Source organism: Apodemus sylvaticus, chromosome 12 (assembly GCF_947179515.1).
Source record: "Apodemus sylvaticus chromosome 12, mApoSyl1.1, whole genome shotgun sequence".
In the NCBI taxonomy this organism is placed as follows: domain Eukaryota; kingdom Metazoa; phylum Chordata; class Mammalia; order Rodentia; family Muridae; genus Apodemus; species Apodemus sylvaticus.
In genome coordinates, this window is record NC_067483.1 from 81,651,717 (window position 1) to 81,675,078 (window position 23,362).

At 39.2% G+C, this 23,362-nt stretch overlaps 1 protein-coding gene across 1 annotated transcript in view; it reads left to right on the plus strand.

Annotated features, from left to right (window-relative positions):
• The window catches only part of Spta1 (spectrin alpha, erythrocytic 1), an 86,953-nt gene that overhangs the window by 2,850 nt on the left and 60,741 nt on the right, over positions 1-23,362 (plus strand). Inside the window, exons 3-15 of the mRNA XM_052201226.1 lie at positions 6,327-6,452; positions 9,156-9,296; positions 10,083-10,229; positions 11,538-11,671; positions 12,232-12,376; positions 14,365-14,519; positions 15,369-15,504; positions 15,619-15,720; positions 16,617-16,754; positions 17,477-17,587; positions 18,941-19,018; positions 19,575-19,730; positions 22,220-22,424. Of these exons, the coding sequence (XP_052057186.1) occupies positions 6,327-6,452; positions 9,156-9,296; positions 10,083-10,229; positions 11,538-11,671; positions 12,232-12,376; positions 14,365-14,519; positions 15,369-15,504; positions 15,619-15,720; positions 16,617-16,754; positions 17,477-17,587; positions 18,941-19,018; positions 19,575-19,730; positions 22,220-22,424 (1,774 nt within the window). The remainder of the gene's footprint in view (positions 1-6,326; positions 6,453-9,155; positions 9,297-10,082; positions 10,230-11,537; positions 11,672-12,231; positions 12,377-14,364; positions 14,520-15,368; positions 15,505-15,618; positions 15,721-16,616; positions 16,755-17,476; positions 17,588-18,940; positions 19,019-19,574; positions 19,731-22,219; positions 22,425-23,362) is intronic.

The following is a 23,362-nucleotide window of genomic DNA, read 5'->3' on the forward strand; positions in this document are numbered from 1 at the left end:
TGACAGAGATGATATATCAAGGCTTACGGTTTTATTACAGTCTAGGTAGCTTAATGTTCCTACAGAATGTGTCCCAGAAGTCTTAAAACAGTTTTCCATGCCAAAGAGAGGGACAGAGGTAAGGTACGGAGTCATGGTGACATCGGAGTCAGGACAGCTAACAAAAGGTGAGGTAAGGTTATTTGGCAGTATCACTGGAGAAGCTGTAAGTGACAGTTTTGAGTCAATTCCTGGGGGTACACATAACCAACAATCTTTAAAGCGACCAGGCCTGGTGACATTAAGGAGCTGGTATGCTGAGGTCAAAGTTTGAAGCAACAGGAGAAATGACAAGTTAGTGCCATTTGTGAGGGGTGCTGTCAAAGAATCAAGGACTTCAGAGGAGTGTTTAATTATCTCCCCTATTTTTCCAATATCTAGGGGTTGGGCTATTGAGATATACTTTCTCTGAATATGGATGGTACTTATTGGGGAACTGGGCTGGTTTTTACGATAAAGCTTGCCAACAGCTCCTGTTTCCCACCTGGAATCCCACGGGTCTTGCATGTAGAAGAAAAGTGTCTTGTGATGTTGATAGAAGAAATGATTAACCCGTGATCCTAGCATATGTATCTGACAAGACCAATATGAGCAGCCCCCATATTCGTCTGGCCATTTTTTACAGTAATCTTCTGTCTGGTCAAAGAGAAAGCAAGTATAGAGATCATAATACTTAGATTGGATAACAGATACCGGGATGATTGCGATTTGGATAAGTACCTGACATACTGCTATGGAGCAGTTTCATGACCCTATTTGGAAAGACTGCTTGCTATCTCTGGGGGTTTCTTGAACCTCGAATCTCCAGATGTAAGGACTGCCGTGGATGGAAATGAAGAACAGCAGGGGTAGGACAAGAAACCCATCTCTAATCCAATGAGGTCGAGCTCGGCTGCCGGAGTGGAGTATCATGTTCTGGAATTGGGGACAAGGTGGACGGTCTCGATGTCCTCTGGATCTTAATAGAGCACGGTCCTGTCAGGGTTGACGTGTATGAAGAAGAGTTATCTTTAGGTGGAGGGATGAAAGGTTTAAGGTGAGATAGATGGACCTAATGAGGAAATCCTCCGAGTTTAGCGGCTGTAGGGGTCATGAGAATCACCTTAAAAGGGCCCTGCCATTTGGGAGAGAGGGGTGAGGGCCGATGATCTGGAGGGGATAAGGGAACTTGGTCTCCAATGTTGACAGGTAGTGGATAGGAGACAGTCTGTGGCCGTGGTAGATGGTGGTCAGCAAAGTCCCATAGGAGAGAGCGAAGGTGGCAAAGCAATGGGGTGAGTAGGTGGTCTGGGAGGGAAGAGCATTTAGGTGAGAGACCAGGAGTTAAAACTGGACGTCCATACATAAGTTCAAAGGGTGAGATAAGAAGAGGTCGCTTAGGGAGAGCTCGTGGCCTGAAAAGAGCCAGAGGTAGGAGTTTTACCCAGTCAAGGTGAAGTTCCTGTGACAGCTTGACAAGAGTTGTTTTTAAAGAGTGATTAGTTCTTTCTACCTTACCTGAAGATTGAGGATGATAAGGAATGTGAAAATGCCAAGGGATGTTTAAGGCCTTAGATAGACTCTGAGAGATCTAAGAAGTAAATTCAGGACCATTGTCTGACTGAAGGGACGTTGGAACACCAAATCAGGGGATGATCTCTCGGAGGAGGACATCAGAGACTGTCTGAGCCCTTTTGTTTGTGGTAGGAAAGGCTTCTACCCACCCTGAGAAGGTGTTCACCAAGACCAGAAGGTACTTGGAACGCTTGACTGTAGGCATATGGGTAAAGTCAAGCTGCCAGTCAGTTCCAGGAAGGGAACCTCTAGCCTGATGGGTAGGAAAAGGGGTACTACGATACCTAGAGTTGGAATCTGACATCTGACAGATTTTACAAGAAGTAGTGATAGATTTTAAGAAATTTAAGTCTTCAGGAGTAGGCTGTAAGTGGATCTTAACAAAAGAAGATAATGCTCGGCTATTAGGATGAAAGAGCTGGTGAAGATAGGATAGAGTTTGGCGAGTGTCAGGGGGTGGAGGTAGAGATGTGGGTTGTAATGTAAGGATGCCTTGGGGAATGTGAGATGAGTTTAGCCCCCTAAGGGCCGCAGCTCTAGCTGCCTCATCAGCTTGGTTGTTTCCCTTAGATACAATAGAGTCATCTGTCTGGTGAGATCTGCAATGGACAATCCCAATAGCTTTGGGGAGATGAGAGGCCTTTAGCAAGGTTAAAATATGGTTAGTTACTGATCCTCCTGTTGTGGTAAGTAAGCTGCACTCTTTCCAGATAGCAGTGTGGGACAGGAGGATACGGAAGGCATATTTAGAATCTGTATAGACATTGAGGGATTGTCCCTGTGCCAGTTGAAAGGCACAGGTGAGAGCTATCAGCTCAGCCTGTTGATTAGTGGTGTGTACAGGAAGAGCCTGTGCCTCTACCACCTCGGTGTCTGACACTATGGCATAGCCAGCTTTTCTAGTCCCTTCATATAGAAAGGAGCTTCCATCTGTGTACCAAGTATAAATGACTTGAGGCAATGTGCCCTCCTGTATGTGTGAGGGATGAGGTAATCATTGCTCTAAAGTCTCAGTGCAGGAATGAGACAGGGAGTGGTTAGTATTAGGTCGGGGGAGAAGAGTAGAAATATTAAGAGGAGGACATGATTGGAAGGTGAGCGTGGAATCTTCTATTAGCGCTACCTGGAGAGAAAGAACTCTGGAAGGAGGTAGAGTCTGCAGGCCTTTGTAAGTTAGGAGCTGTGACAGGTTATGAGAAGAGAGCACAGTTATAGGAGACCCCGAGGTTAATTTCTTTTATTCTCAAATAAGCAGTTCAGCAGCTGCTAAGGCACAAATACAAGGTGAATTCCTGGATGGTTAAATCCAGTCTTTTTGACAAGTATGCTACAGGTGCAAAGGAAAGTCCCAGTTGATGGCCTAAGACTCCAAGGGCAAATCCCTCTTTTTCAGTTACATAGAGGGGAAAAGGGCGAGTCAGGTCAGGGAGATGTAAGGCTGGTGCCTTAAGGAGAGCCTGTTGGAGCCTCTGAAAGAGCTTGGCAACAGATATGAGAAGAGGTTCGTGGGTGGGGCCTAACTCTGCCTCATATAAGGGTCGAGAGAGGAGGGAGAAGGAAGGAACCCAGGAATGTAAAAAGCTAGCCATTCCTAGGAATGATAAAATCTCTTCCTTTGTAGAAAGAACAGTTAAAGACTGAATCAGAGTCTTTCTATCTAAGATAATAGCCTTATGGGTTGGGGTAATTGTTAATCCCAAATAAGTAACCTGAGGAGTGGACAGTTGAACTTTAGAGGGAGAGACCCTGTAGCCTCGGCTGGAAAGGAAATTTAGAAGAGCAGAGGTGTCAGCTTGGCTAATCTCTAGATATGGACTACAGACAAGGACGTCATCTACATAGAGAAGAATTTTAGATCTAGGGAGAGATAAAGAAAGGAAGTCAGAAGCTAGAGCCTGGCCAAATAGGTGTGGGCTGTCTCGAAATCCCTGAGGTAGAACAGTCCAGGTAAGTTGGGTAGAAAAGTGGGTGTCAGGATCCGTCCAGGTAAAGGCAAATATGTTCTGTGACTGAGCATCAAGAGGGATAGAGAAAAATGCGTCCTTTAGATCTAGGACTGAGAAATGAGAAGTTCCTGAGTGGATAGTAGAAAGGAGTGTGTAAGGATAGGCTACGACAGGATGGAGAGGAACCACTGCAGCATTAATGCACCTGAGGTCTTGAACCAGGCAATAGGTACCATTAGGTTATAGGGGTATTGAAAGGAGAAGTGGGACGAAAAGCTTTTTCCTTAAGAGGTCAGAAATGATAGGCTTAAGTCCCCTGAGGCTCTGGAGAGAGAGAGGGTATTGAGTTGGGGTGATGTACCTGGTAGGGTCCAGTAACTGGATGACAATGGAAGAATGGAAGAATGATGTTTAGCAACAGAGGGGTTCTGGACATCCCAAACTCTGTGGTCCACCTGAGAAGCTGGTAGAGGAAATAACATGTTAATGTTAGTAGGTTGATTGGCTAGAAGGAGAAGTAGGGGAACTGCTGGCGAGCTTGGGTTCAGGTGAGTGGAGGGAGCAAAAGAAATTGAAACTCCCAACTTAACTAAAAGATCCCTTCCTAATAAGGGAACAGGAGAAGCTGGCACTACCAAAAAGGAATGGGTGAAGGGTATATTTCTAAAAGTGCAGCTAAGTGGTGGGGTCTGATGAGGAAGGTAAGGCTGTCCTCCTATCCCGACTATGGGAAGACACAAGGGTGAAGTGGAACCCCAAAACTCCACCAGGACTGAGTAAGTGGCCCTGGTATCCAGAAGGAAAGAGATGGGCTTCCCACATACTACGATTGTTACCCGGCGCTCCTCTGCTAGTGATGGGCGAGGTCAGGTTGAGGGAGCTCCGGCCCCTTCATTTGTCCATAGCCAAGCCTAGGAGGTCAGTTGGAGGGGTTTCTGGGCAGGATGACCCTCTGTTCTGCGTGACACAAGGACAGTCGACTGCCCAGTGACCCTCACAATGACACCTAGGACATGGTCCCCTTGGCTTGCGGGGGTTGGGGCAAGTCTTTGCCCAGTGACCTGGTTGACCACATTTATAGCAGGGTATAGTGGTACCTGAGCCTTGGAAGGCCAGGAGCCCCGGGGTGGTAGCTGGTGCTGGTCAGACAGCCTTTGCCAGCATGTGGTACTTTTGTTTTCGGGCTTTTTCATCTTGCTCATGGTATACCTTGAAGGCCAACGCCAAGACTTCCGCCTGTGGAGTCAGGGGCCCTCTCTCCAAGTGCCTAAGTTTAGCTCTTATATCAGGGTAGCTTTGAGAAAAGAAATAAGTCATTAAGAGTTGCTTACCTTCCAGATTCTCAGGATCTAGATTAGTGTATTGTAACAAAGCCTTCATGAGGTATTCTAAAAACTGAGATGGATTTTCCTGTTTGTCCTGGACAACCTCTTGGAGTTTTTCAAAATTTATTGGCTTTAAAGCTGCCTTTCTGAGACCAGCCACATAATTACAGGTAAAGGTAGGCTATGGAATTCTGGGTAAATGGCAGCTGTTGCCTTGGCAACAGACCTATACATTGACAGCTTTGCAGGCCTCGGGTACCTACAGACCCTACATTCTCTAGAGATTGAAATGGGTTTTTCTTTATGTTAATATTGAGGGGCAGAGGTAAGCACTCCCTGATTCTGTGTACAGAACAAAGCCAAAAGGGTGGAATGGGAAGTTTAAAAATTCAATTAAGAAACGGGCTAAAGTTGCTGCTTCTTTACGGTATTAGAAAGGTGAGCAAGAAGAAGAAAAAAACTGACAGTATATCAGATGTTACTAATACAAATCATACTATATCATATTGAAACTTCATTCAGAATTCACATTCCAATAATTAATACATAGATGTCACAAAAAAATTAGATTAATAGAGAAAAAAGGTGCGCCTCTAAATGTTGTATGCCTTCAATTTTCTTAACTTTCAGAATCTTAACTGCAGATAAAAGTCATCGGAGTAATTATTTTATGATAGCTTATTAGACAAAATAGTGGCTAAAAGTTCAAGAAACTTTGACATACTTTGTGCCTTTTATATTGCAATATTAATGTTGAAACACATGATTTTAAAAATAAATAGTAAGACTTATCAGTGCTTCTAAAACACTGTTTATTCTCTTTAGCTGGGGGGGTATTTTTCAAACTTTTCTCAAAATTGTTATATATAGCTATTGTTAAATTCAAATAAAAGGTTGTAGGACAAGAACTTTGGCAGAAAGTTCTACATTTATTGGCATATTGCATTGTAAGATTATAAAGAGTGATTGGTGTTGAGCAGGCAAGGATAGAGCAAGATCTGGGTTGATATATGATGTATGTGTCCCAATTAACATATGGTGAGAGCAGAGATCTTTATAAACTTTAAACAAATAATTTCACTTTCCTCACTGTACTTCTTACAAGAGAACTCAGCATTAGCCCTTTGGAAGGAAAAGGATAGTACATATTACATGGTTTTACTCACAAAGGAGCCTGTGGAACCTTAAGTTAGAATATTATTTTATTGATAGATTTCCAAAGGAAGCGCCAACAGAAAAGACTGCCATTTGACTCAGGAGGTCATGTTCAGTTGTTTTTCTTGAGTAACCATATCTTTTATTTCAGTTTATGATTGTTTCTGCTATGGCCAAGGGAAATCCTCTGAGTAAATGCAGAAGAGCAGGGAGTCTGCTTAGATTTGAGAGGAAGAACAAAAACAGTACTTGGTGTTTCCATAAGGCTGCATTTCATTACTTACAAACTCTGATTCCTAAACTGCAGGGGAAATATCAGAAGCATGAATCCTTTGTATCAGAGGTGCAAGCCAAATCAAGGGTGCTTCCTGAGCTGGAAGAAATCAGGGAAGCTCGATTTGCAGAAGATCATTTTGCCCATGAAGCCACCAAGGTAAATGGATGGTAGGATCTCAGTTCTAGTTATTGATGGTCTTATCAGGATTTGAATGGACTACGCCATGTAAACCTCACTGCTGCTGCCTTAGCACAAGGGCTGAAAGCTCTTCTTCTGTATTGAAACTGGCAGGCAAAATGATAGCACACTCTTTTATTTCATGGGTAAAGAACTGTGGTATGGAAATCACTGGGCAGTTCTATGTGTCCTTAGGCAATGATCAAGCTATCTTCAGCCTATCCCCATGTTGTTCAGATGAAATTTTTCTAAAGAATCTTATATTAATTATTTATTCTGACTTCAAAGTGATGTTTATCCATTTCAATCTTCTTTGAAATCTTCCCCTTTGCAAGTGAAGTTTTGGGGGGTTGTTTTTTCCCCACAACACTCCCATTTCTGAGAGCATATCATACTTTCCTTTATACTTATAAAAAATTTAAAAAAAAAGAAATACACTAAAATCTAACAAGTTTAGAAAAATGGCCCTGGATGTCTAGGTTTGGCAATCACAGTCATTTCAACAACCATTTATCACCATGTACCTATTCTTAATGTCACAGCTACTTTCTAATTCTTATATACTCCCTGTTATATTAACAAAATTTTCAGCTTATGTGGTCTTAAATTTCAAAAACAATTTCTATTTCATAACTTACAATTTAAGCCTGTCTTTCTATATACAGCATAAACATTCTAGCACATGTTAATGGTAACAAAATATAATCAGGAATGATTGTTTTAATTAGAAAAGTAATTGAATTAGAAAAAAAGGTATGATTAAGAAAATCTTAAGTCTTTTCACTTGTTTAATATTGAAGTATTTTTATATTATAGTGCTATGCATAAACTCTTATATTAATTAAAATATTTGAAACTAGATATCATGATGTATACCCATAATCCCAGAGTTGAAATATGGAGATGGAAGGGTACTAAGTTCAAGTCAATCTGAGCTACTGTCTCAGGGTTTTATTTCTGTGAAAAGACACCAAGTTCAAGGCAACTCTTTTAAAGGAAACATTTAATTGGATCTGGTTTACAGTTCAGGGATTTAGTCGATCATAATAGCAGGAATCATGGTAGTGTGGTGCTAGAAGAGCCAAGAGTTCTACATCTTGATCCACCTGCAGCACAAGACTGTGTGCCCTACTGGGCATAGCTTAAGGATAGGAAACCCCAAAGACTGCCCGTCACCATGACACGCCTCAACAAGACTATACCTGTTCTAACAAGGCCACATGTCCTAACAGCACTGCTCCCTATGAAGCAAGCATCAAACACATGAATCTACAATTGACATTCCTATTCAAACCACCACAGCTGCATGATTAGATGTTGTTTTCTAAAATGTATAACTTAAAACAAAATTGAAATGTCTGAGAAGGGTTTAAAACAACTATCTATTACCACCAGTGAGGCTATATAGGATACCGTAGAAAGGCTCAGAGAAATGATAGCAAGGTGTTGAAGATACAAGATTTTTAAAGGGATGGCACAGTGCTAACCAGTTTCACATGATTGGTGAAATATGATGTTCTGGTCTAATCTGGCGCTCAACTGCCTCTACATATTGTCAAATTATGCAGCACCAAAATATTCTTAGAGTTTAATGTGTTTTCCAGTTACTCAGCAAAATTGTTTGGTGGTATGCTATACTTTGAACATTCTCTGCCTATCATCTCCCCATCAGGAATCTTTCCCTTCTTAATGTGCAACCAAAATGAACATTCTTCTATGAAAACATCCCCGGGTGTCTTGTTTTCTTCCCTTTTGCAGTCAAATAACTTGTATTTTTCAATTCTTTAAACTGTCAAGACATGTTAAGAAAATTTTTTGTCATTGAAGATTACATTTGGTTTAACTTAATAACTACTTTCATATCTGCTTGTCCTCTCAATAGAAACTTGTTGAGCAATTAGTACAGGAATGAGTGGGAAGTCGACTTTTGTTGATTAAGTAACTGATTTTTCATCCTGACCACAGTTTCCCCTCCCTCCTCTCCTCCCAGTCGTATCCCCAAACCTACCCAGCCATCCACCCCTCCTCCCTTTCTCTTCATCAGCATCGACCAGCCATGGCATATCATGCTGGTAAGACTAGGCATATGTTCTTCTATTGAAGCTAGACAAGGCAACCAACCCAGTAGGGTGAAAAAGTCCCCAAAGTAGCAACAGAGTCAGAGACAGCCCCTGCTCCAGCTGTTAGGAGTCCCACATGAAGACCAAACTGTACAACTAGTATATACGTGGAGAGGACCTAGGTCAGTCCCATGCTCACTGGTTGGCAGCTCAGTCTCTGTGGGACCCTATGGGCTCAGGGTAGTTGATTCTGTAGGTGTTTTGTACATGTTTCTGATTCTTCCCCTACTTCGCATTTCTATGTTTCATCAATTGTTTTTTAATTATAATTTATCATTGTATGCATGTATTTTTATGTGTTTTGTGTACACATATTTGTGCATATGTGTGCATGTACATACATATGTGTGGTGTGTGTGTGTGTGTATGTATGTGTGTGTGTGTGTATATGTGTATACATGTTTATTATCTGTAGCATAGTGTGCTTATAGAGATCAGAAGGATCTCTCTTTTCCACCATAGTTTTAAGGGATCAAACTCAGGGTTGTCATGTTTGGAAAGCAAATGCTTTTACCTACTGAACTCTTTGCTAGCCCAACCATTTTGTTTCTCTCCCTTAAAGACCCACCTGAAACAACTTCGGCATCTGTGGGATCTGCTCTTGGAGTTGACCCAAGAGAAAAGTGATGTGTTGCTGCGAGCGCTGAAATTCTATCAATATTCTCAGGAGTGTGAAGACATCCTGGAGTGGGTCAAAGAAAAGGTACAGGCATACATACTTGTGGGTATTCTGGTGGCTCTGTCCCAAGTACTCCATAGAAACTTTCTACAACCTACTCAGGTAGTCTTGAGTAGTTGAGAAATCTGTTCCTTGACTTCATTCTTTGGGGAAAAAGTGAATTTTGGCAAAGATTTAAGAGTATTCTGAAGATTCTTGTATAGAATAAGGCTAAATCTATGGTTGTGGTCATGGCAAAGACAAGACTGACACCACACTTTAAATATGATCTGGGCTCAATTCCCTTCTCTTCCCATGCTGTCTTTCTTTATACTCTGGGTCTTGTCAGAAATAATTTCCAACTCTATTTTCTCAGTACATATAGCTAAGGTTTTTTAAATTTTCTCTAAATCCTTCAAGTAGAGTTCCACAGTCAGGGCTGATGTCTTATACACACAAGAGCTCAGTACAATACTTTTTAGAAATGCTTGATTCAAAAGAAGGCAAATAGAGTAGGAGGAATTGATTCTCATCTTCTGAAACATAGAAGGAACATCCAGAGGTTCTCCCAGCAACCCCTTTGATTACACCAAAGAATTATCCCAAAAGGCATTGATCCCCCGACCAATCTGCCATCCCTAAACACACTCATGTTTCTTGCTTTCTCCAGAAGGGACCCCTGAGTTATCCTGAGATTATAACAGAGTTTTTGACTTGAAAAATAAATAATTTATATTATACATTTATTAAAAGGTTTATTTATAATAGGTCTTTTGTCTTGCAAAAGAATTTTTTTTACTGGTGATTCTGTGAACATTTCCACAATTACAGGAAGCTATAGTGACATTAGTGGAGCTGGGCGATGACTGGGAGCGAACTGAGGTCCTGCATAAGAAGTTTGAAGAATTCCAGGAAGAACTGACTGCTCGGAAAGGAAAAGTGGACAGAGTGAACCAATATGCTAATGAGTGTGCCCAGGTGAGCGGGACACAAAAGAGGCATGCCAGAGAAAGGATTCTGAGCTTACAGAACTCCTTCCTGACTACTATAAGGCAAGATGTGAGGAGGTGTGACATTGGAAGAGAGTGGAGAGGTGCATATCTATATAGTAACTTGCCATGAGCAACTTTTTTCCCTTTTCTGGTTTCACCCTCCCCTTTCTGGAAATAACTCTCTCTCTCTCTCTCTCTCTCTCTCTCTCTCTCTCTCTCTCTCTCTCTCTCTCTCTCTCTCTGTCTCTCCTTGTCTGTGTGTGGGGATTGTGTGTTTAAAAGAGAGATAGTATGCAGAGAAAATTAATTTCACAAGTAGCACAGGCAAGTACCATAAATTTTATTGATGGTTGTTCTTAGGCACTCCTCATGAAAGAAACAAGAATAAAGAAGCACAGAATTTATGATGTTTGACTATCACCATATATCTATGTGTGTATATATGTACACATATATATCATATATACTATTATGATATAATATTTTATAAGAGAGTGAGAGAAAATGGAGACACACTATCATTTACTTAAAGTAATGCCTACATAAGTTTTCAATATCTGAGTTAACAAGGATTTACTAGAATTAAATACCATAATATACAAGAGAAAGTCAGAACAATTGATTGTGTGTATGTGTATTTGCAACCAGAATTACATATTTATGAATAGATATGTGTATATGTAATATAGCCTAATTTAGTATATATATATATATATATATATATATATATATGAAATACATAAAAACTAGCAGGTACCTTTATTGTGCATCATATTTCAGGTCTATAGTGAATCTGTTAATAGCCATGTTAGTAGCAGCATGGATTCAGGATGAATGGAAACTTGAGAAAGACTAAAGAAATCACTGTTTGCCAACATTTGCAAAGCTGTTTATTCAACTGTCCCTACATTTTTTGTCTTTACCACATATTTATTGTGCTAAACGACTCTCATGTGTTTAAAACTTTCTAAAAAACAACTACCACAAAACTTAGAATAAGTATAGTTTTTGAGTGGCTCTGATTCAGCTATGGAGATGCTTGGCTGGGCTGTTCTGATGTCATCTGGCTTGTACAAGGCTGCAGTTTTTGGTGACTTAGTTTGGCTAAGGGGAATAAGACAACTTTCCTCTCACTTGAAGCCTTGTGAAGACGGCAAAGGCTTTATTTATGTCATTTACCATTGCTTGAGAAGCCATGCTTCATTATCTGCCATTGAGAGAAAGTATGATGTATAAAGTACAGTGTTAAGGTGACTTTTGGTATGATGGTATCTTTGTTGGTTTCCTTTCTTAGGAGAAACATCCTAAGTTGCCTGAGATAAAGGCAAAACAGGATGAGGTCAACGCTGCCTGGGATCGTCTCTGGAACCTGGCTCTCAAGAGACGAGAAAGTCTGTCGAATGCAGCAGACCTCCAGCGATTTAAAAGGTGTGGTGCTAAAATTATAGCACAGTGTGTAGAGGACTGGCCTCGCACAGCAGAGGACTGGGCTTTGATCCACATCACCACCTAAAGCAGGGATGTAGATGCAAAGAGAGTATAATTCTAGTCATTCCAGAAGTAGAAGCTGGTGGGTGAGGACTACAAATGTGTGAACTTGGCCACTGTTCATAGGTTTCTGTTGATTAAGAAAATAAAAAAGGAAACAGTGAATGTTTAACACTGTTGAACTGACTCTGAAGAAGCAAGAGAGTGTAAGAATTCCATGAGTCTGAGAGGAAGAGGGGTATTCTTGAATAACTTCTTACATGGCAGACACAAAAAGTGTCTGCAAGCTCCAAAGTCAAGAACCTCTGCACTAGAACATCTCAGTGTAAATAAAATCTGACAAGCAAGAAGGTTTTCAGTTACTTTGTGCTAATTCATTGTAAGGGGGAATAGCTGCTACATGAGGGAACTGAGCTGGTCCTATCATGAGGGCGGTGGGTCTGTTTGCTCTGCAATGCCTGCCATCTTGGTTTGTTGATACCCATGACATTGTCTGCTAGGGATGTCAATGAAGCTATCCAGTGGATGGAGGAGAAGGAGCCTCAACTCACCTCTGAGGACTATGGCAAAGATCTCGTTAGTTCTGAGGCACTGTTTCACAATCATAAGAGGCTCGAGAGGAATCTCGCTGTCATGGATGACAAGGTAAGTTTCTGCCGGAGAAATAATTAGCTCTAGGCATATAAAAGGTATGTGGTCACCCTCCTGCCTAGCACATTTTCAAGAAGATGCAGTGAATTCATGGCTTTCAATAAAGGATGGATTCTTCTTTGTCACTGTTATATACCTACTCATTCTAATTATATTTGTTCACTGATGCTGCACAGTTTTTGTAACTCAAATGTTGATATATATATATAATATATATATAATGTGATATAAATATAATTTGATATATATACAATGTGATATATATGTGATATATATTGTGAATGGTTTGTATGTTCTTTTGCAACTACCAAAAAATTACATCCAAGGACAATTAAACCATCTCTTTCAATAAAATACCTTGGAGCTAGAGTTTTCCCTCTGAGCACATATTTTTATGTTGCAGCTGGATCCTGGATTTTGCCCTTCACACCAAAAAATCAGGGAAGAATTTTCTTTTATCATAATAAACTGGGAGACTTTAGAATGTAAATTTATCTTTTAGCTCCCTCCTAGAAGCTAAAAAGCTCTTTTTTTATGTCTAGGGGAATAGGCACAGACACCCTAAATTTCAAAGCAATTCCATATTCTTGGACAATTTCCATGTTTTATTTCTTCCTCTGTTACTGACATTTTGCCACAACATGCAGCAGAAACTATTTAACGGTAGACACACTTGTTTCCTCTAACAATTTTAGAGATTTAAGTCCATCATTTCTCGGCCTCATGAACTTTGGAAGAACATAACGATAATGAGAAAGTGTGGTAGAGGATAGCTATTTGCTTCATGGCTGACAAGGAAGTTGAGAGAGTAATACAAGAAAGGCTTACGATAAAATAGAGTTCCAAAGAATATGTCCCCATTGACCTGCTTCCTGCAACTAAACCCAGCCTCTTACCTGCTACCCATCCCCCTAATACCAGATTATGAATCCATCAAGAGATTGACTTGCTGATTAGTTAGAGCTGTACTTGTCTCTAGCAACAGTCTATTTCCACTGATACAGTTTCCACTGTATCCCCCTGTGATAACAAGGGGTTATTTTGAAGTCAGTAATTCTTGGAGTCAATAATCCTACCATCTGGAGATACAAGATAGTGCTCACCTTGCTATTATGATACCCACAGATATCCAAAAAGGTGCTTTACTAAGCTACAAATTTATTAACCCAATCATTTTTGTAATCAAAGCTTACCATAATACTTGAGTTCACAACTTTACCTACAATTTAGGTGGATACTTGCATGATTCGATGAAGGGACAGAATAGAAAAAGATCACACCTGCCTGTTTTAGATAAAGCCCTGTCCCTGTGACCATTTCCACAACTCCACTTTCATTCTTCTTCATTGATTGATTTCTTCTTGGTGTTTTCCCCTCTAATAATACATGCTAAAATTATAGGATTTAATGTGTTATAATAAAAAAAAGTCTAACAGTATCTGAGTATGTTTGAGAATAATGAAAGAAAGAACGGTGGCTTGTGAAGTCATCCATGTCTACATTTTGCTACATCATCTCTGGCATGAAGCTCTATAGGAGTCATGTGGTTTTCTTGTTTGGGCGAATGGATCCTGTATGATACCAACAACAGAGACAGAGAGATGGTGCAGGATAAACTGTTTCAACTCTTGTTTCAGACAAGAGCTGTCTGACTGAGTAAGTTAAACAGTGCTTCTCTGCTCTCATTTATATAAGATGGGAATAAGAACCATTCCTTAAAAAAGAGAAAGAAAAGTTTCTCATGATATTGTTAAATGAACAATATAAAGTAAGAAAATGCTTATAAAATCCTAAATAGTTATGGGTGATAAGGATTTTAAAATTGTCATTAACATAGAATAGTTTGTCTTAGTCAAGTGTGTTAATATAAATATGCTTATCAATTATTATTATTCATATGGTGTTTATTACAATCTGTTCCATAAATCTGCCATGAGTCGGAAGGCATGAATTTTTTAGTAGGTTTCTTTCTTATTTTGAAGGTGAAGGAGTTAGGTGCCAAAGCAGACAAGCTGATGGTTTCCCATCCTGCAGATGCACCACAGATCCAGCAGATGAAAGTGGATCTAGCCTCCAACTGGGAACGCATCCGTGCCTTGGCCACTAACAGATATGCAAAGCTGAAGGCTTCTTATGGGTCAGAACATGTGCATATTGTTCTATCTCTTTCAAGGGTCCCCAAAGCAGAATAAACGCTGAAAGAATACAACTCTCCTGCCTGCTCTTTAGAAGCAAATGAAATTTTAATTTGCCAAATGAAGTTCTTTTGCAGACTGATATAACACTCAGTGTCACACACACCCTTCAATCACATCCTTTTATCTTACCTGTCTAGGTAGTTGTTAATATTATAGTGTAGCCTATAACATTGGAAAGCCCTTGACTCCAGCAAAAGTTGTAAATAAATTTCAAGCAAAAAAGTCAAAAGAAAATAGGCCCAGAATTCTGTCTTGTTAAAAGTTCTAAAAAAAAAAAAAAATTGTGATAAAAAGGGGTTGTTTTGGAGTCAGTAATTTTAGAGTCAGTAATCAGAGGTAGTAGATTGTACTAGCCTTATTATGATTTACTACCAAATGAATATTTAGCGTTTTGAAAAGATTAGCATCATTCGGATTAGTAAAGCAAATATCAGCCAAGATATTTAGGGAAATTCCAAGACTAACTCTACTCTGATAGTTGCGTGGCATGTGTCTATTTTCTAACTGCATCATGAGCCTTTGCTCTGAGATAAATGTGACCTTAAGGTGATAGAATTATAACACACACACACACACACACACACACACACACACAGATAGACTATTCTAGGTCACACAACTCTGTTTAGAAGGGCTTTATAACCTATTCCTCTGAAGGGGAAGGGGAGGGAAGGAATCAGGACAAGTTGAACCTTGTGTGCCCCAGCTTGTCCCACTCATAACCCTTTGTTCATAGTCCTTTCAAACCACATATCTCATCCCTGTCTTTTACCTTATTTGCCCCACAGGTACCATCGATTCTTATCTGACTATGATGAGCTCTCAGGCTGGATGAAGGAAAAGACTGCTCTGATCAATGCCGATGAGCTGCCAACAGATGTGGCCAGTGGGGAAGCCCTGCTAGCAAGGCACCAGCAGCACAAGGTAAGGAGCAAAGGCTTCCCTAGCAGGATAAAGAAGTGAAGGAGGGATTTTGTTCAATGTTGACCCATCTAGGAGGCTTCTTGCTGCATTTAACGTTCTGATTTATGGTCACAGCATGAGATTGACTCTTATGATGATCGATTTCAATCTGCTGATGCAACTGGTCAAGAACTCCTGGATGGCAATCACGAAGCTTCTGAGGAAATTCGTGAGAAGGTAAGCTGCTTTCACACAACACACGAACTCACAATAAGATAAACAACTCTCAGCTGTCTTGTGCTCATATGTCAATTTTTCTTTGGAAGGGGGTCAGGAGACATTTAAACATGTTAATGGTATGTGTGGCATCCATTTTCTCTTTATCATACACACACACACACACACACACACACACACACAAATATATTTTACAGAAATCATTGAAAACTTCGCAAGACGAGCGATTGCTCTGGGTTGGGCCTTGCTTCATCAATTCTCTGACTTTCATCTAAGGAAAAACCTTTATACCATCTTGCTTCATTGCTTTATTTTATCATATCCTCACACTCACCTTTATATGACAAGTTCAGTGATACATGTGTCTTAATGAGCTTTGGGCCTCTTACAGTGCCTCATCTAATGATGTGTGACTTTATCATTTCTGCTCTCTTCTACACAACCTCAAATTAAGCTTATTTTTTTTCACCACTGATGATGAGATCATCAAATACCAGCCCATTTTTAGGTGCTAGATTTTTCTCCAAATTGCCATGTATAACCTAAGTGCTCATGTCCTGGCAATCTAATTGACTTGTGTTCCGATGTTATTCTTCATTCCTGTTGCTGTTCACTAGCTCTGTACATTTCTTGGTGCTTATAATTCCCTGGTTCTCCCAATCTGAAATTAATATCTTCTTTTTTAATATATATAAAACATGTTATATCTCTTTTTTGGTATTTATTCTATTTTTCCTATACTGTACTTATTTGGTTGAATGTTGGGACCTTCATAGAATAGCTCATTTCTTATTCACTTTTGTCTCTCAAATGGCATTCCATTTATTAGCTGCTAGGTAAATATAGGATAAAATTTATTAATTTTTTTCTGATACAATGTCTCTTCCTTTCCTAAGATGACAATACTTGCCAATGACTGGGCTGCTCTGCTGGAACTGTGGGACAAGTGTCAACATCAGTACCGCCAGTGTCTGGATTTCCACCTCTTCTACCGAGACAGTGAACAAGTGGATAGTTGGATGAGCAGACAAGAGGTAATAGGAGGCACATGGCCAGTCCTCATATACCAGTTCTTCACTATGTTGACTACTATCAGTACCCTTGACACCATTTCTTTAGGTGAAGCATATATCAGAAGCTGGAGGATGATCTGTGGCAAATAGGAAAGATGAGCTTGCTAAAATCTCTTCTGTGTAAAGCCATAGAAAAAAATATTTAAGTACAAGATGGGCGTGGCAGGCACACCTGTAATTTCAACACTCAGTGTGCTGAATGTGCACAAGGGTTCAGAAGTTTGAAACCAGTCTGGTCTACCTAGTGACACTATCTCCCAAACTACATTTAAATGTGTGGCACACAGATTTTGACTACAGTTAAAGAATAATCAAATGAGTATTAAATTGATTAGGGCTCAGGAAGAAAAAGTAAAAAGTCAGGATTAATGAAGGATTTCTAAGGATAAAGTAGTCCTTTTGAGGTAGTTTTGAGAATGCTGAATAATAATTTGTTGAGAGAATTTTATGTAGATATACCCAGAGATAAAGAAAGGTCAGAATGTTATGTGCAAGCATTAAAAACTGGTGGTCTAACTTACAGTATTTAAAGTTAATTTCTACATAATATCCTTATGGGTACAAATACTCACCTCACTCTTCATTTCCTAGGCTCCCTCTATTATTCTTGTCTCAGAGATGTTTCAACAGGAAAATATCTTGCCAATGAGGAAACCTGGGATGTATCTCTCTGTCTTCTATAGGCTTTCCTGGAAAATGAAGACCTGGGAAACTCAGTGGGCAGTGTGGAAGCCCTTCTTGAGAAGCATGATGACTTTGAAGAAGCATTCACTGCCCAAGAAGAAAAGATTATAGTAAGAAATGATTTTGGTTGGACATTTTTTCCTAATTGCATGCACTGTTTCCATACATACCTCTAAAGAGTATTGCCCTGTGACTACAAGATCTAAAGTGAGGACAGTTCCTTGTAAATTACCACCACTTTGCTTGTTTTTGATAATATTTAGTTACATGTCTTAAAATTGCTTTGATTCTGTGACCATATATAATGTTTATATAGTATGAAAGTGAAAACCAAGTCAAGATTTATCCTTTGGGCAAAAAGGGGAAAATATTCACAGCAATAAAAAATATCTTTAACTATAAGTTCCTTGGTTTAGAGAATATATTTAGGAAGGTGGTAGGACATAATTCCTTTTAATTAAGTACATACTTTAGATGAAGAATTTAAATTATAAATAAAATCCTAGATTTAATATAGAATCATCACTTAAATATTTGAAATATATTTTTCCTTTTAAATAATACTTTAATGAGCATTCCTCTCTCAAAATTTATATGTTCAATCATAATCATTCTTATGAAGTAATATTTTCCTTTATAATATATCTGCATTTTTATTTTTTATTTTTCTATTAATGCTATATTATGGAGCTTTACTTTGAAACTTAAGTTATAATGTTCTATAAAAGTTATCACTGTATGAGAAGGACTTCAAGAAAAAAATATCAGGGATGCAATTCACTGTCTGTCTTTGGTTGTCACCTAGGATAGTAAACACAGCCATGTGCACACACACACACACACACACACATACACTCACACACATATACATCATCACCAATGATAGTTGGTTCCAAATCTCCCCTATTAATTAATATCACACATAAGGTGGCACCTTATTAATTCATATACTTGTGTTAGATTCATACTCATAAAGAGTTGAAATTAAAGTAACTTATTTTATTGTGTTTTATACATATTTTGTATAATCTTCCTATTCCAATCAATAAATCCATTGAGATATTTAGCAACTGGAGAGACTGATGGATAAATATGGCTAAAAATTCACTTCTAATATGCTCAGTGTATCTGGAGGCAGAGATGCAGCTGCAGGTGGATGGGGTGGACAGAAGAGCTGTAAGAAAGTGATAATGATAATGCTTCTCTTGCGTTTACTCAGAGTGACATCTGAATTCTTGTGCTGTGACCTAGACTAAAAATTATAGTGCAGAAAAGGTAATCATGTAGGTGAGCGTACACATTTCCAAGTGCATGTATATCAGTGCCCATAAGTAGGATCTAGGCCTTCTAACCTTCAAGCTGTTGAACTTGTACATTGATATTCTTTATTGTAAAGAGATATTCAAAGTGGGGTCACTCATTCACCTATTGCTGAGGAAAAGTCAGTGTAATTTTTTTTTCAGACCTTGGATGAGACTGCCACCAAGCTTATTGACAATGACCACTATGACTCTGAGAACATCGCTGCTATCCGTGATGGGGTATGCCAAGGCCCAGAGCCTCTCTCTACCTGTCCGTCCTTTTCTCATGCTGTGAAAAAACACTGATGGAGAAGCAACTTGGGGGAGGAAAGGGATTATTTTGCTTTCAGGTTACAGTCTATAATAAAGGAAAGCCAAGTCAGGAACCTGGCACAAGGAACTGAAGCAGAGACCATAGAGGAATGCTGCTTACTAACTTGATCCTCATGGCTTGCACTGCCTGATACTGCCACATGGTCCATCTTATATCAGTCATTAATCAAGAAAATGTTCTTGAAAACATCCCCACAGATCAATCTTATGGAGGCAGTCCTTGAGTTGAAGTTTGATCTTCCCAGATGACTCTAGTTTTTACAAGTTGACTAAAACTAACCAACTCAGGGCCTGTGCACCAGTATCAGGCAAAGCACTGGGGAAAGATGGCCAGGGTGGGCAGTGATCCCAGCTGTTTATATGTGCTTTTGTTGGCCAGGAGCAGCTTATTCACTGTTTAATAGTTGTGTGTGTGTGTGTGTGTGTGTGTGTGTGTGTGTGTGTGTGTGTGCGTGTTTTACAGCTCTTGGCCAGACGTGATGCCCTGCGGGAAAGGGCTGCCACTAGAAGAAAATTGTTAGTAGATTCATACCTTCTCCAACAACTGTATCAAGATTCAGATGACCTAAAAACCTGGATCAATAAGAAAAAGAAATTGGCTGATGATGAAGATTACAAGGTATGGAGTGTTGGTCAACCTGTTTATACTCATTGGCAGTTGGCTTTCTAATACCCAGTTCTTTATCCCCCACTCAACTGCACCACTTTCCAGCATCCTTAACAGAATGGGAGAGGCAGAGATCTCTTTTTATTTGGTTATTTTGTCCTTCTAGTACTCCTTATGCTTCTCCTCACACCTCTTTAATTTGACTTACGTTAAGACATACATTTTATGTTCTCCTACCATGATTCAAACACAAATTCCCCCTACTTGAGCTTCCTGAGTCACTGGAATTAAAGGTGTGTGCCAACACCATATCTTCTTCTCCTCTATGCCTTTGTAATTGTTAATATTCTGTCTGATTCAAATGGCACATACAAATTTTTAAAGCTGAAGTAAGCTTAAAAGTAACTTAATCATTTGGATTATGTGGAATTACTATCTCAGCATTAGAGCCTGAAGGGACCAAAACTATTTTATGAATGAAGAGCTAGCTTCTGAATTGGAATGTGTCCGGAGTTACTAAGTTGTTTAGATCATGTTACCAACACAGGGTGAAAGCACATAGACCCTAAAGTACAACCTGGGCTGGAATCTTTGCTCTCTACCTTTTTATTTTCTGACTGGGAAAGTTGCTGGGAGTCACTAACTTCTCCTTCTAGCAATGTACCTATGAATATTTTGTGCATGTACTAATAATATGTATATACTAATACATGCACACACATGTATATATTTTCTAACTATTCACATTAACAGTAAAAGCTCAAATTAGTCTTTCAATTTCTAGGCTAATACTCAAAGTATCTCCATATATACATGCTTTATTCATAAATGTATACTTCTGACATTTTGTTCATATCTTTGAGAATTATGAATATTTTACATTTCCTTTCTCTCTACAGAAGGATAGAGTACATGTTTGCATTTTCTATAGGAATAACAGTTTTAGTGTATACAGACTAAAAAGAATTCTAAATTGCAAATGAGTGGGTTGTGTATGTACTGACAAAGAAATGGAAAATAGGGGCTAGATAGATGGCTTAGTGGTTAAGAGCACTAACTGTTCTTCCAAAAGTCCTGAGTTCAAGTCCCAGCAACCACACGGTGGCTCACAACTATCTGTAATGGGATCTGATGCCCTCTTCTGGTGTTTCTGAAGACAGCAACATTGTGCTCATGTACGTAAAATAAATAAGTCTAAAAGAACAAGAAATGGAAAATAATTGTTATGTCTCACAGCAGCTCTGACTGATGTATAATTCCTTAATGGGGGTTATTTTCAAATACTCTTCCTGACCTCATGCTGGAGGGCATAGTCATTCTGTTCTGCATATAGAAGAAATTGCCACATGACTTTCCCAAGCAATGGGAACGAATCTTACTTTAGTATTCTCTTCGTTGTGTTTATTTTATTTTGAGACTTCCTTACATGTGCAATACAGGTGCCCACTCTAATGCAGTTCATTGCAAGCAGTCACATCTGCATGAGATTGTAACTACCCTGCCTGTGTCGTGCCCAGCCTTTTAATTCCTTTCTCCCTATTCTTGGGTTTTACAATCTTTCTTTTTTTATTCGATATATTCTTTATTTACATTTCAAATGATGTCCCCTTTCCTGGATCTGCCACCCCAAAAGTCCCATAAGCCCTCTTCCATCACCCTGTTCCCCAATCAATCCCTTCACCTTTCCCTGTCCTGGTATTCCCCTACACTGTTGCACTGAGCCTTTCCAGGACCAAGGCCCTCTCCTTCCTTCCTTCTTCTTGGGCATTGTTTGATATGTGAATTGTTTCTTGGGTATTCTGAGCTTCTGGGCAAATGTCCACTTATCAGTGAGTGCATACCATGTGTGTTTTTTGTGATTGGGTCACCTCACTTAAGACAACTCTCCCTGCTCCTTACTGCTGTTCAGCACTAAGTTTTTTATCTTTATTCCTTATGGTCTCCTTCAGCAGCGATGCGACTCTGCATTCACCATCATTCATTGCCAGGATATGCTCTGATTAAACCTGGGAGTAACACTTGTCTCTGAGAATAAACATAACTATTAGTAAGGCAGCTTGACACCATGACCATTTTTATAAGTGTAGTTAAGTTTACCCCTAGGGATGGAGATCTCCTCAGCCATGGGCTTCTAACCAGCCTTAGAACATTAAACATAAGCTTCCTCTTAGAGAACAAGCCTCAAATCTAAGCAGAAAGTGGTTGCCCACTCCTACAGCAGTCCTACCTCTATTTCAGCAGAAGACACATCTTATCTTGTAGTATGTTATTAGAGATAGTTGAATTCATAGCTGGGTAGGATTCTTGATGCATCCTCTCTACTAGGCTGGTTGTTACCTTCTAGGACTATGAAAGATAGCCAGCATGGAGAGAAGCTTTCAGCTCAGTTCCAGTTTGATTTTTCTATATAGATTCTCGTTGTCTGGTTCTGGTCACCCTCAAAATATCTGCTCTTTCTTCTTCAAACAGTGATTTCCTTGATTTTTCTCATCCTCTCTCAGGATGTACAGAACTTGAAGAGTCGGGTTCAGAAGCAACAGGACTTTGAAGAGGAATTGGCAGCAAATGAGATTATGCTCAATAACTTGGAGAAAACTGGCCAGGAGATGATTGACAATGACCACTATGCCTCTGAGGCTGTCGCCACTCGCCTGAGTGAGGTCGCCAACCTCTGGAAGGAGTTGCTGGAGGCAACAGCACAGAAAGGTTAGAAGCAGAGGTTTTGGTTCATAAATTCATAAATCTGTTTTTTCTGTCCTTATTATCATGTTATTTGGTGAACTGTTTGCAATTGGACCCTAGCTGATTGCTTCCCTGTGTCTTCTGGTCATCAACATTTAAAATTTAGTCTAAATATAACACATTATGTATTTAATCCTTTACATATTTTCTTTATTTACATTGGCATTTTTTGTTGTTGTTGTTGTTGATGAAACTTCATTTTTTTTCTTCCATTTTCTCCTAGGTATTTTTTTCTTAAGTAAATGTTGAAATATTGAAGACCATAAATTCAATACTGGCTTCATACCTAAACCTAATATATTTGAGTTATTCTATTACATATTTTGGTTAAATGAGCTAAATACATATAAATGGGTCATAATATTAAGCATTAAAATTGATATTACGAGTTTAGAAATGGGGGCTGGAAAGATGGCTCAGCGGTTAAAAAGCATTGACTGGAGAGAAAGGGGCTTATGGGACATATGGGGGGGGGGAACTGGGAAAGGGGAAAGCATTTGGGATGTAAACAAAGAATATAGAAAATAAAAAAAAAAATTTAAAAAAGAGCATTGACTGCTCTTTCAGAGGTCCTGAGTTCAAATTCTAGCAAACACATTGTGGTTCATAACCCACCTGTAATAGAACCCAATGCCCTTTTCTGGTATGTCTGAAGACAGCTACAGTGTACTTATATAAAGAATAAACCTTTTTTTTTTAAAGAGTTTAGAAATGAAAAGATTGTTGGTATCACACATGATGATCTTATCATTTTTGTTGTTATAAAGTTTGATAAGGTGCTATATTTGCCTATCTAGAAAGTGATCAGAATATGTTATACGTTTTCAAATATTTACGTCTTCATTTATGTTTTATCTTGTCTATTAACTTTAGAAGATAATCACTTGTTTGTCAGTAATTAT